This window comes from Coregonus clupeaformis, chromosome 24 (assembly GCF_020615455.1).
Source record: "Coregonus clupeaformis isolate EN_2021a chromosome 24, ASM2061545v1, whole genome shotgun sequence".
Taxonomy (NCBI): Eukaryota; Metazoa; Chordata; class Actinopteri; order Salmoniformes; family Salmonidae; genus Coregonus; species Coregonus clupeaformis.
Genome location: NC_059215.1, coordinates 26,377,448 through 26,390,836, shown reverse-complemented (window position 1 = coordinate 26,390,836; position 13,389 = coordinate 26,377,448). Strand labels below are relative to the sequence as shown.

The 13,389-nt window shown below is 41.0% G+C and overlaps 1 protein-coding gene across 2 annotated transcripts in view; it reads right to left on the bottom strand.

Moving 5' to 3' along the window:
• Nucleotides 1-13,389, bottom strand: part of cntn3a.1 (contactin 3a, tandem duplicate 1) — a 105,936-nt gene that overhangs the window by 75,833 nt on the left and 16,714 nt on the right. For both annotated transcript variants that reach the window (XM_041846303.2, XM_041846304.2), the window contains exons 2-3: nt 13,195-13,335; nt 3,592-3,724 (exon numbers count right to left, since the gene is read on the bottom strand). In XM_041846303.2, coding sequence (XP_041702237.1) covers nt 3,592-3,724; nt 13,195-13,249 — 188 coding nt within the window. In that variant the 5' untranslated portion in view covers nt 13,250-13,335. The remainder of the gene's footprint in view (nt 1-3,591; nt 3,725-13,194; nt 13,336-13,389) is intronic.

Below are 13,389 nucleotides of genomic sequence, written 5' to 3'. Positions count from 1 at the left end.
TGAAGCTTTTAGAGAGAGATTTAGTGCTTTTCTATTTAATAATCTCAACCCACCCAGTTCATATTCATTACATAGATAGGCACGCTTTATCTTGTCTGGTTTAGCATCCCAGATAAAGCGAAATATTTTTTGCTCATATGATTTGAAAAATGAATCATCAGGAGTAGGCAGCGCCATAAGTAAGCGAGAAAACTGAGAAATGTTTTTCTTGAGTGGTTCTTTGAAGTGAGCAATGAGTCTATGTACAACTATTGCTACTCAAATAACTATTTTCTTGGAGAGGGTTCTTCGCTAGGTTCTTCGCTGTCTGAATGGTAGCAAAGAATCTTCTTGCTATAGGGTTGTTGATAATATGAATTCCGGTTCTTATGTTGCGTTATTTCATATACCGTTGTACCTGTGATTTCGGACGCTGTTTTATTCTGTCTGTATTGATAGTGTCACTACAGAATGCAGGCGATTTGTTCCTACCCTAGCTGATGTCGCTACACAATGATCTCCAACTGAGAGAATCAATTTCAGAGACCCCTGACAATTGAAACATCACTATGTAGTGATGACACCATTACATTTTGATTAAGTCATCATTCTTGAATTACTGTGATTGACAGTAAAGCTAACCAATATAGATGGTTGGCAGTCCACAGTCTCCACACCTCTTGTGGATGGGTGCTTATATTTGTCCTATTTCACACATGTGCAAGTGTGTATTAATACATGTGTGAATTGGAAAACTATTTTTCTCCATGAGACACCCTCGGAGAGTGGGGTCACGGCCAGGGTCTGCCCTTATCAACGGCGACCCTGGAGCAATTAGGGTTAAGGGCCTTTCTCAAGGGCACATCAACAGATTGTTCACCTTGTTGGCTCAGGGATTCGAACTAGCGACCTTTCGGTTACTGACCCAACACTCTAACCGCTAGGCTACCTGCCTTAGGGGCCTGCAGAAAGCAGGTTGGCTGGATTTCCCATTGATTACCAAACATGTCACGTCTGACCCCAGAAACAAATCTCGCGAGCACTGGCCAGCTATTTTATTTGGTTCAGGGGGTTGAGGTTTTCAAATATGGATTACCACACCCCCTCTCAAAGCCTTTGCCAAAGCCCATGCACTGAATGGCAATATGGACGTGTCCAATAAGAAACACTAATTTCCATTCCAAAATGTTTAAAAACATTTTCCATTATATGGAAAGGATAAATGCATTGGAGGATGGAAGAGCAACATTGACCCCACCATTGGGCCATTACAGTGGTCTCTGTGCCTAATCTTATTGCCCCTTTGGTATCAAATATTTTGTATTTAATAACCCAGCCCCACTTGATTTTCATTTGTAAATACTGTAGATGTTGCCTTGGCGTCTTTGATGAGTGCTGCCATCTTGGAACAGGTCCTTGCAAAAGAGGTTTGTGGTAACATGAATACCTCTACTCAAATGTACTGATCTGCAGAAGAAATACAATAGAACTCTCAATGTCGTAGAGGGAATGATCTTGTAACGTTTCTTTTAAGATATCCGGGAGAAGGTGGCAATTTAATGTTGGTGTAGCCCTTTACACTAACAGCGTGTATACAATATGAAAATGGCATATTTGGTCACTGATAAGCGCCTAAATTGGAACACAGTGGCAGTACAGTAACATACTCTACATTACGTCAGAGCTCAGGGTCTCCGCTTTACAGTATGGGATTCAACTGACAGACGTTCTAATCGGGAGCATAACGCACAAGAAGATGCCCCCATCCCTCCCGCTAATTGGGCTACTTTTGCACATGTCGTGTTGTCTGAGTGAGGGGAATGCTGTTAATCGAGAGGAGTCGATGTGTTCTGAAAGATGAGACATTGAGGATTATAATAAATACGGCTATGATGTCTTACAAGCAAAGCACTTCACATTTCCTTCATATAAAACTCATGTCATTTACAGTACCAACATTTATGATCGCTATGTTTTGATGGACAGTTACAAGGATGACATGGCGTCATAGCCGGGGTTGTTCTGAACAGAACAAACCAAATTTGCAGTGGAAGGCACACCTGATTTCACTCATGACTCCATTCTATGCGCAACTAAATTTAAATTAATTTTAAATAAAAGGCCACTGTGCAGTTTTGTCACACAACACAACGCTACAGATGTCACATGTCTTTAGGTAGCATGGAATTGGCATGCTGACTGCAGCCTCCAACGACATTTTAGAGAATTTGGCAGTACGTCCAACCGCAGACCATGTGTAACCACGCCAGGACTTCTACATCTGGCTTCTTCACCTGCGGGATCGTCTGAGACCAGCCACCCGGACAGCTGATGAAACTGTGGGTTTGCACAACCAAAGGATTTCTGCACAAACTGTCAGAAACCGTCTCAGGAAGCTCATCTGCATGCTCGTCGTCCTCACCAGGGTCTTGACCTGACTGCAGTTCGACGTCGTAACCGACTTCAGTGAGCAAATGCTCACCTTTGATGGCCACTGGCACGCTGGAGAAGTGTGCTCTTCAAGGATGAATCCCGGTTTTAACTGTACCGGGCAGATGTGGGCGTCATGTGGGCGAGCGGTTTGCTGATGTCAACGTTGTGAACAGAGTGCCCCATGGTGGCGGTGGGGTTATGGTATGGACAGGCATAAGTTAAGGACAGCGAACACAATTGCATTTTATCGATGGCAATTTGAATGCACAGAGATACCGTGACGAGATCCTAAGGCCCATTGCCGAGCCATTCATCCACCGCCATCACCTCATGTTTCAGAATCATAATGCACGGCTCCATGTCACAAGGATCTGTACACAATTCCCGGAAGCTGGCCTGTATACTCACTAGACATGTCACCCATTAAGCATGTTTGGGATGCTCTAGACCGACGTGTACGACAGCATGTTCCAGTTCCTGCAAATATCCAGCAACTTCACACAGCCATTGAATAGGAGTGGGACAACATTCCACAGGCCACAATCAACAGCCTGATCAACTCTATGCAAATGTGGTCACACCAGATACTGACTGGTTTTCTGATCCACGCCCCTACCTATTTTTTAAGGTACTGTATCTGTGACCAACAGATGCATATCTTCATTCCCAGTCGTGAAATCCATAGATTAGGGCCTAATTAATTTATTTCAATTGACTGATTTCCTTATATGAACTGTAACTAGGTAAAAACATTAAATTTTTGCATGTTGCATTTATATTTTTGTTCAGTGTATATCCAGATTTCATTATCGACAAATGGCTTTGAAAAGTACAATAAAGTCAAATGCACATAAAATCAACAGAGTAATCTTTGAATTCAATCTTGTTTCAGATGAACGGCTTTGCCCTCACCTTCGTTCTTATAATTTACCCATTATCTCCAAACTGTTCTCTTTCAATTGCTACCATGGTCATGCATCTTATATTATTTATTTTAGAAACATTTCAATTTGGCCCTGTCCATACAGGCAAATTCCCCGAAGTGTAAAGGGTTAAAGTAACCCGTGGTAAAATGTGAGCACTCTAAAAATGTGTTTCCCTTTATCTCATTAAGACTAACCTGGATAAAAAAAGTTAAATGTACACTGTATATACCCTGCCAAAACCAACATCTGGTACCTGTAGAAGGGAGGTGGATGTCCCTGGGCCTCACAGCTGAACACCACCTCTCTGCTGGTCTCGGTGGGGTAGAGGGGAAACACCACACTGCCTGGTTGTTTGGTGAACACAGGCCTCAGCAGGACGTTGTTTCCTGCCAGGAGGAGAAACAACAACATTATCTAGAAGGTGGGATGGTCTGAATGGGGGGGGAGAAAAAGCTGTGACATAGCCCATGGGCCTGATAAGGGTCTGTTATTATGATTTTTGTGCAAAATTATCATAATTTGGCTAATTGTCTGCTGTCCCATTTCACAGACACCAGTTCCAAAATACTTGAATAAAAAAAAAAAAAATTCACCAGCACCTGTTACAGTTCCATATCAATCTTAGCATGAAAACTCAGAAACCAGTTTGAATTGAGTAGGGTCCTGAGCAAAAGAGAGTAGCTACTGACAAAACTGTACCACCACGTACAATAGTTGGTGTGGCACTCATTTCTAAACTAGACTGCATGGAGGGCATCATGTTTCTTCACTACAGTATGTCACTCTAATCCCATATAAATGATCACCCCCCTCTCATGGATGTTGCATATTAAACAAAGTTTTGAAACAAATGCCACAACAAGTTTGGGAGTAAGATGGTCTCTTTTGACACTAACAGCATTTGCTTGCAAAATTGTGCCCTTTAGGTTGATGTGGAAGAAATGTTTTGGGGAAAACAAAAATAAAACAATAATGTGAAGGACCAAGGTTGTCATCTGCCATGTTTTATGAAATTCTGTACCAAAAAACGCCCGACTGTAATAACTGAAATGGAGCTATGCGTTATAGCCCGCATCAACAAAATTAGAGGCTCATAAAAATTATTGCCTTACAGAAGATTGAGGCAAAGAGAGTTTGCTAAATAAAGGACAGCAGATGAACAGTTTTTGTACTTGATATATCAGGGCTGCATTGTACCTTAAAACCTGAAGTTTATGATTGTAAATAGCCTTCAGCCCCGTTATCTCTTAAAAACCATGAGTGGGTTTGACAGTGCAATTAACATCATTTGAAAAAAAAACTTGTTTTGGTGTAGGAATAACATAACATTCTTTCCATAGTTACATCAATATATTTCAATGCCATCTCTTACAGAAATGTATTCATGCATAACGCTCTGTTAACACTGACACAACAAAGACAATGGGGCGTCTACCGTATTCTACTATGACATTTCTTTTTTAGCTCATTGGGAAAACCCTATTGAGTGTATGTAACTGCTGCGAAGACCTACAGGATCTGAACAGCAAAATAATGAGCTGTGGGACTACGGCAGACAACACTTCTTTGAAATAAACATGTCTCTTTCCTCTAGGAAGGAGAATAAATGTGTCTTTCTGAGGATATATTTGCATTTTCTCAGAACAGCAGAAAGGTAAGAACACTAGGTAATTTGTATGGAGAAGAGATATTGTATTCCAGTCTCAGGGTGCTCAGGTTTATCCCCGGGACTCAGAATAACTCTCTGAGAGAGAAGGCTGTTTGACGGGGATCTTGTGTGCACCAATTGTTCTTCTACTCAAGGATACACACGTTTGAGAAAGTTACACAAAATGGAAGACAGCCTAATTATAGTCTTTGTTAGATAAGCCTTGTACCCTGAAGCAGCGCTGAAGTTGATTGATTACCAGAGGACACTTCTTACAGAGAGCTCCATACTAGCACAAACACATACTGTATACAAACACGTAACCATGTAAGCCCCCGGTGAACATAATCATGAAATGAATCGACATTTGCTACAGAGGGAGTGAGTGAACGTGTTGATAAATGACTTGGCTAATCGATGCACACATGTTGCCTCAAGAGGACAGAGATTAAAAAAACACAGAGAATGCACACTCAGAGTATAGTAGCTGTAAAACTTAAAAGATGCGCACTGCTTCACTAATTAGGATGACCCCTCATCTAGGCACTCATGCGTGGGATGTTATCAATTAACGCAAGTCCTCCAATCGGGGAGAGGGTGGTAGGGATATAATAAAACAATTAAAATAATAAAAAGGGATTAGAAATGATGCAAGCAATGCTATCTGATAGAATTTTAATTATATCTACAAATTTCTATCTATCCCGATCAAAAAATTAAACAAATAAATAGATAAATAAACTAGTTATTTGCATATGCGTCATTGCATGCATAAGTTTACTCATAGTGGAGAAAAAAAAACACATGCAGGCACAACAAACCCACTGAACCATCTATAAAAAAGCAAGTATCAGCCTCTTATAACCTTGATGCTTATCCTGTTCTCTTAATCAATCCAGAAGTGATTTCAGAGTGCCAAGTTAACTCAATTTCTATTCATTTAAATGGGAAATTAATCAGCGTAACTAATATGCGTCCTAACAGGTATGCCCAAGCTGAACCGAGCTGATCTTTGGCAACGCCATGGCAACCATTCTGAAGAATAACTATGGGATAATGAGATGGGATGGGATTGAGTTATTGGGGCTGTGCCTGGGGGGTTAGTCCAAAGTGATGCAAACTCTGTGAAACTTCCCCGTTGCCCAACGGGAATTTATGTAGTAACGCAGTAGGGAGGTAGGAATAATTTCAATCTTGCTTTCTGGTAACAAAGGAAAAACAAAAAGTAAAAAGTGCTGTGTTCCAGCGCTGTTTGACTTGGATAACAAAACAGAATTGTGACGTTCTTGGGAGATTTTGAGGAATAGGAATACTATTTAGGAGCTAAAGCCAGTCATTGCCCTAAAAGGAAGTTACACTGATTTTTTAAAGGTAGACTGGCTCAGAATGCTTACGGGAAGTTTACTGCACAATGCCCCTAGACAGAGACGGAGGTCATTATGAAAGTTTCTTTTTTAAAGCTAGCTTCCCTCATATCTCTCACCTGCTGCAAGATGATGATATGTGGCGGGGCCGAGGGCCAGAGACTACACAAGACCGGCATCAGCACAGGGGGAGAGCAAAAGGGTGCTTTGGAGGGCTGAAATATAAACTAATCTCAAATTCAATACTGGCTGACAGCAAATGAATTCAGTGAGCTTACCTCAGCATGAATAAACAGCCCCATGGGAAGTCGACTGTGGGGGAGGTATTGGTCGTTTGTGAGGTCCCCAATCCATTCGCTTCAGCTTTGGGTTTTATGCATCAAATAAAAAAGGCAATCTTGCTTTTTAAAGCATCTTTTCCCTCTGTCCCGACAGATAAGATTCACCCTAAATGTCTCTCATTGAGGGGCTCCAAATGTTATTCTGAGGATGTAGGAAGGTTAGGGTGGTATGTAGGAATTAGAGGTTCAGGGCAGTCTACCTGTACTGGAGACATTTGGGGCCAATTTCCTAAGGCCTTCACACAAACAACAAAATAATAAAACGTAATTATGATATTAACTTTGGCTAACAAGTGGACGGAATAACAGATGTCATGCAGGGGGGAATAACAGATACTGTATCATGTGGATGGAATGACAGATATCATGTGGATGGAATGACAGATATCATGTGGATGGAATGACAGATATCATGTGGATGGAATGACAGATATCATGTGTTTTCATGCTTATCACGTGTGGTTGCATTTTCACATTGATATCCAAATCAGTCAGACCATACTGAATTTAATCAAAGGAAATAGGGCCCATATACAGTATGTAATAGCAAGTAAATTATATGCCGGGAATATGCTATCAATACTTAATACTATGCTCTTTGGGGGAAAGAAAATATTGATCAAATCCATCTCCGTACGAGAATGACAATTTAAAGCTTTGTTGATTTGCTCCATTAAATGTCTATATAAAGTAAAAAACATATTGCTGCTGAGAATGCCATTTGTCATCTACAGTGAGGGAAAAAAGTATTTGATCCCCTGCTGATTTTGTACATTTCCCACTGACAAAGACATGATCAGCCTATAGTTGTAATGGTAAGTTTATTTGAACAGTGAGAGACAGAATAACAACAAAAAAATCCAGTTAAACGCATGTCAAAAATGTTATAAATTGATTTGCATTTTAATGAGGGAAATAAGTATTTGACCCCTCTGCAAAACATTACTTAGTACTTGGTGGCAAAACCCTTGTTGGCAATCACAGAGGTCAGACCTTTCTTGTAGTTGGCCACCAGGTTTGCACACATCTCAGGAGGGATTTTGTCCCACTCCTCTTTGCAGATCTTCTCCAAGTCATTAAGGCTTCGAGGCTGACGTTTGGCAACTCGAACCTTCAGCTCCCTCCATAGATTTTCTATGGGATTAAGGTCTGGAGACTGGCTAGGCCACTCCAGGACCTTAATGTGCTTCTTCTTGAGCCACTCCTTTGTTGCCTTGGCCGTGTGTTTTGGGTGATTGTCATGCTGGAATACCCATCCACGACCCATTGTCAATGCCCTGGCTGAGGGAAGGAGGTTCTCACCCAAGATTTGACGGTACATGGTGCCGTCCATCGTCCCTTTGATGCGGTGAAGTTGTCCTGTCCCCTTAGCAGAAAAACACCCCCAAAGCATAATGTTTCCACCTCCATGTTTGACAGTGGGGATGGTGTTCTTGGGGTCATAGGCAGCATTCCTCCTCCTCCAAACACGGCGAGTTGAGTTGATGCCAAAGAGCTCGATTTTGGTCTCATCTGACCACAACACTTTCACCCAGTTCTCCTCTGAATCATTCAGATGTTCATTGGCAAACTTCAGACGGGCCTGTATATGTGCTTTCTTGAGCAGGGGGACCTTGCGGGCGCTGCAGGATTTCAGTCCTTCACGGCGTAGTGTGTTACCAATTGTTTTCTTGGTGACTATGGTCCCAGCTGCCTTGAGATCATTGACAAGATCCTCCCGTGTAGTTCTGGGCTGATTCCTCACCGTTCTCATGATCATTGCAACTCCACGAGGTGAGATCTTGCATGGAGCCCCAGGCCGAGGGAGATTGACAGTTATTTTGTGTTTCTTCCATTTGCGAATAATCGCACCAACTGTTGTCACCTTCTCACCAAGCTGCTTGGCGATGGTCTTGTAGCCCATTCCAGCCTTGTGTAGGTCTACAATCTTGTCCCTGACATCCTTGGAGAGCTCTTTGGTCTTGGCCATGGTGGAGAGTTTGGAATCTGATTGATTGATTGCTTCTGTGGACAGGTGTCTTTTATACAGGTAACAAGCTGAGATTAGGAGCACTCCCTTTAAGAGTGTGCTCCTAATCTCAGCTCATTACCTGTATAAAAGACACCTGGGAGCCAGAAATCTTTCTGATTGAGAGGGGGTCAAATACCTTTTTCCCTCATTAAAATGCAAATCAATTTATAACATTTTTGACATGCGTTTTTCTGGATTCTTTTGTTGTTATTCTGTCTCTCACTGTTCAAATAAACCTACCATTAAAATTATAGACTCATCATTTCTTTATCATTGGGCAAACGTACAAAATCAGCAGGGGATCAAATACATTTTTCCCTCACTGTAATTACTGTAATAACCCTACCTTTTCCTCCCCTACTTTGCTAAGAGGGTTATTTGTCATCTATGAGTTGCTGTGGTCTACACTAATAGTAACATTTATCATTGTTTATTACTGTATATGTCCAACCATACTCCGAGGATGCATGATTATACTATTTGGGGATTTAATTTTGGGGTTTGACAGCAGAGAACATAGTTTTATGGATTCCTTGCCTTTGCTTGATAAATGGTCTAAGAATAATCTGAAATAAATTGTTGCTTTATAGGAAATAAAAGTTGGATGAGGACCGATGGAAAAGTGTTGTACAACAGGGTGGGAGGAAAGCTGACTTCCTCATCAGCTTTGGAGTTAAAAGGGTTGTGTCCAGTAGGGAGAATTATTTAATTTTGCGTTCCCTAATGAACACGACCCAGGACTACACACCACGTGGCCATGGACCATGCTCATTGTGTGCATTACAGACCTGGATTCAAATAGTATTTGTTTTCTTCAAAATACTTTAAGTGTATGATTGAGCCTGTCTGGAGTGCCAGATGGATGAAGTTTACACTTATGGTACTATTCCATTGGTTCCATTGCTCCAGGCAAGCAAGCTCAATCAAGTTCAAAGTATTTGAAAGAAAACAAATACTATCGTAATCAGTAGTGGTGTGCAATATTAGAGCACCATGCTACAATGACAGTGAACAATGACAAACTTAACAACTCTAACAGTCATATGGGTGAGTAGTTAAGGTGCCATTGTGAGTATTGTTGTGACTATTTGAGTATTGTTGTAATTTTTAGAGCTGCCTTACAGGCACAATATGTAGAAGTAGTACAAAAAACTGAAAAATCAAAAAACACAACTATAAAAAACACACACATTCCTCAGAGAAGAGGTAATTTACTCTGAATAATACTCTGAACTGCGGGAAAGGCACTTGGCGTCCAATTGTAGGGTTTTCTGAAATGTGTGTTTTAAAAGACAACTTATATCGATCCAAATGCCTAGATATTTATGAGAAGGGACACTCTCAATTTGGGCTGCATTCAATGTATTTAAATCTGCAACATTACAGTACCTGGCTCACTCTCTCACACTGTGTTCCTGTGCTCAATAGGACACATGCGCTTGAATATTAAAATGTTTATCTCTCGGAATACTAAAGCTTTAACTTACCCACCTTACTCTCTCATTCTGTGCTCCTCTGAAACACAGAGCACACTTGAAATAGACCACTCTGAATATTAAAGCTATGCTAGCTTTGTTCCCAACCATAAAGTCTACTTTACAAGCTATAATATTATATCTTATCATCCTGATTCCGTGTTTCTTGAATATCATCTTGATGATCATATTCAACCCCCTAATAATTTCTAGAATGCCCTTCTAGCCAATCAGATTCAATAATGCTGTGGTATAATTCATGTTAATTTCATGTCACGTGCACACAAACAATCAAGTCAGATCAGTTAACTAATTTACACTCAGACATTTTACATTTGCATTTTAGTCATTTAGCAGATGCTCTTATCCAGAGCGACTTACAGGAGCAATTAGGGTTAAGTGCTTTGCTCAAGGGCACATCGACAGATTTTTCACCTAGTAGGCCCAACGCTCCTAACCGCTAGGTTACCTGCTGCCCATAAGTCAAATGTGAAACTTTGATAAATCAGAACGTTGCACAGCAACTTTTACGCTCAAATCTACACTTACAGTGCCTTGCAGAAGTATTCATCCCCCTTGGCATTTTTCCTACTTTGTTGCATTACAACCTGTAATTTAAATGGATTTTTATTTGGATTTCATGTAATGGACATACACAAAATAGTCCAAATTGAAATGAAAAAAATAACTTGTTTCAAAGAATTCTAAAAAAATTAATAACGGAAAATTGGTGCATGCATATGTATTCAGCCCCTTTGCTATGAAGCCCCTAAATAAGATCTGGTGCAACCAATTACCTTCAGAAGTCACATAATTATTTAAATAAAGTCCACCTGTGTGCAATCTAAGGTCACATGATCTGTCACATGATCTCAGTATATATACACCTGTTGTGAAAGGCCCCAGAATCTGCAACACCACTAAGCAAGGGGCACCACCAAGCAAGCGTACAGATCAGGTTTGGGTTATAAAAAAATATCAGAAACTTTGAACATCCCACGGAGCACCATTAAATCCATTATTAAAAAATTGAAAGAATATGGCACCACAACAAACCTGCCAGGAGAGGGCTGCCCACCAAAACTCACGGACCAGGCAAGGAGGGCATTAATCAGAGAGGCAACAAAGAGACCAAAGATAACCCTGAAGGAGCTGCAAAGCTCCACAGCGGAGATCGGAGTGTCTGTCCATAGGACCATTTAAAGCCGTACACTCCACAGAGCTGGGCTTTATGGAAGACTGGCCAGAAAAAAGCCATTGCTTAAAGAAAAAAATAAGCAAACACATTTGGTGTTCACCAAAAGCCATGTGGGAGACTCCCCAAACATATGGAAGAAGGTACTCTGGTCAGATGAGACTAAAATTGAGTTTTTTGGCCATCAAGGAAAACCCAACACCTCTCATCACCCCGAGAACACCATCCCCACAGTGAAGAATGGTGGTGGCAGCATCGTGCTGTGGGGATGTTTTTCATCGGCAGGGACTAGGAAACTGGTCAGAATTTAAGGAATGATGGATGGCGCTAAATACAGGGAAATTCTTGAGGGAAACCTGTTTCAGTCTTCCAAAGATTTGAGACTGGGACGGAGGTTCACCTTCCAGCAGGACAATGACCCTAAGCATACTGCTAAAGCAACACTTGGGTGGTTTAAGGGGAAACATTTAAATGTCTTGGAATCGAGTGGTTTAAGGGGAAACATTTAAATGTCTCAATCCAATTGAGAATCTGTGGTATGACTTAAAGATTGCTGTACACCAGCGGAACCCATCCAACTTGAAGGAGCTGGACCAGTTTTGCCTTGAAGAATGGGCAAAAATCCCAGTGGCTAGATGTGCCAAGCTTATAGAGACATACCCCAAGAGACTTGCAGCTGTAATTGCTGCAAAAAGTGTCTCTACAAAGTATTGACTTAGGGGGGGTGAAATAGTTATGCACGCTCAAGTTTTCTGTTTTTTTGTATTATTTCTTGTTTGTTTCACAAGAAAAAATATTTTGCATCTTCAAAGTGGTAGGCATGTTGTGTAAATCAAATTATACAAACCCCCCAAAAGTCCATTTTAATTCCAGGTTCTAAGGCAACAAAATAGGAAAAATGCCAAGGGGGTGAATACTTTCGCAAGCCACTGTATTTCTATGAATGTTTGTTAAAAGAGGGCCTACCTATTTGTTTACATCCTAAACCAGGGCATATGTGATACAGTCTGAAATTACTAATCCCAAGGTGAGTCATTGCCTCATTAGGCAACCACTAAAGTGCACTGGATATAGTGATGAGTGGTGCTAATTGATGTGTAGGAACATGTGCGCAATGATTTTAAGCTCTTTAAAGCTATATTCTGGGATTTGAAAAACAGAAAAACTTCAAACAAAAAACAAAATTTAACAGCTTTCCAAATCCCAGACTATAGCTTTAACAGTGTCATTCTCTCTTGAAACGACCAAAGATGTTGGATAATCATCCAGCAATTTCATCTATATTCATCTGGCAGTCAGTATCAAATACTGACATCTACAGGGCTATAGCGTTTGACCCTGCCATTTTGTAAGTGAGAGAAATTAAGCTGCTTCATAGCCTCGTTAAAACAAGATCAATAGCAGGACTCTTGTACTACCAGCGTAGCCTCAATTAGGGTACCAATCGAGCTGTACTTTAAATGAATGACTGCGCACTCAAGCGCTAGATGAGACTTTATTTAGACTCACAACCTCGCTTTTCAATTGGGTTTTTTCTCCGCAACCAGGATTAACATAAAGAATAAAGAACGGTATCCATTATCCACATCTTAAGGACTTTAAATGTGCCTTGAGGTCAGAACGGTGAATGGAAGATGATGTCTGGGCACTTGAGCAAAATCTATGAAAGCTTGTCCTAAAACACACTAATGCCACATGTTCCCAATGTCAATACTCCATGCCTTAACATTTATTTGCCCTTGATGATTACGAATAAAAAAGGATGACAACTTCCAAGCAACATCATTGGCAAGGCTAAATAATAATTTCTTAAGGCGCTTACCTGCAAGGAACTCCGCGAATGAAAGCAGCAGCATCAGTTTCCATAGCAACTCCATTTTAACTGTCTCAGGTTAATATGGGCTCACATCCAATCACAGGTGTGCAGAATCCTGGCTTTGTCCTTTCCGGCACCTTTTCTGCCCTTTGGTCGGCATGAAAAGAACAGAGGGGAGGAAAGCGAGAGGGAGAGAGAAAG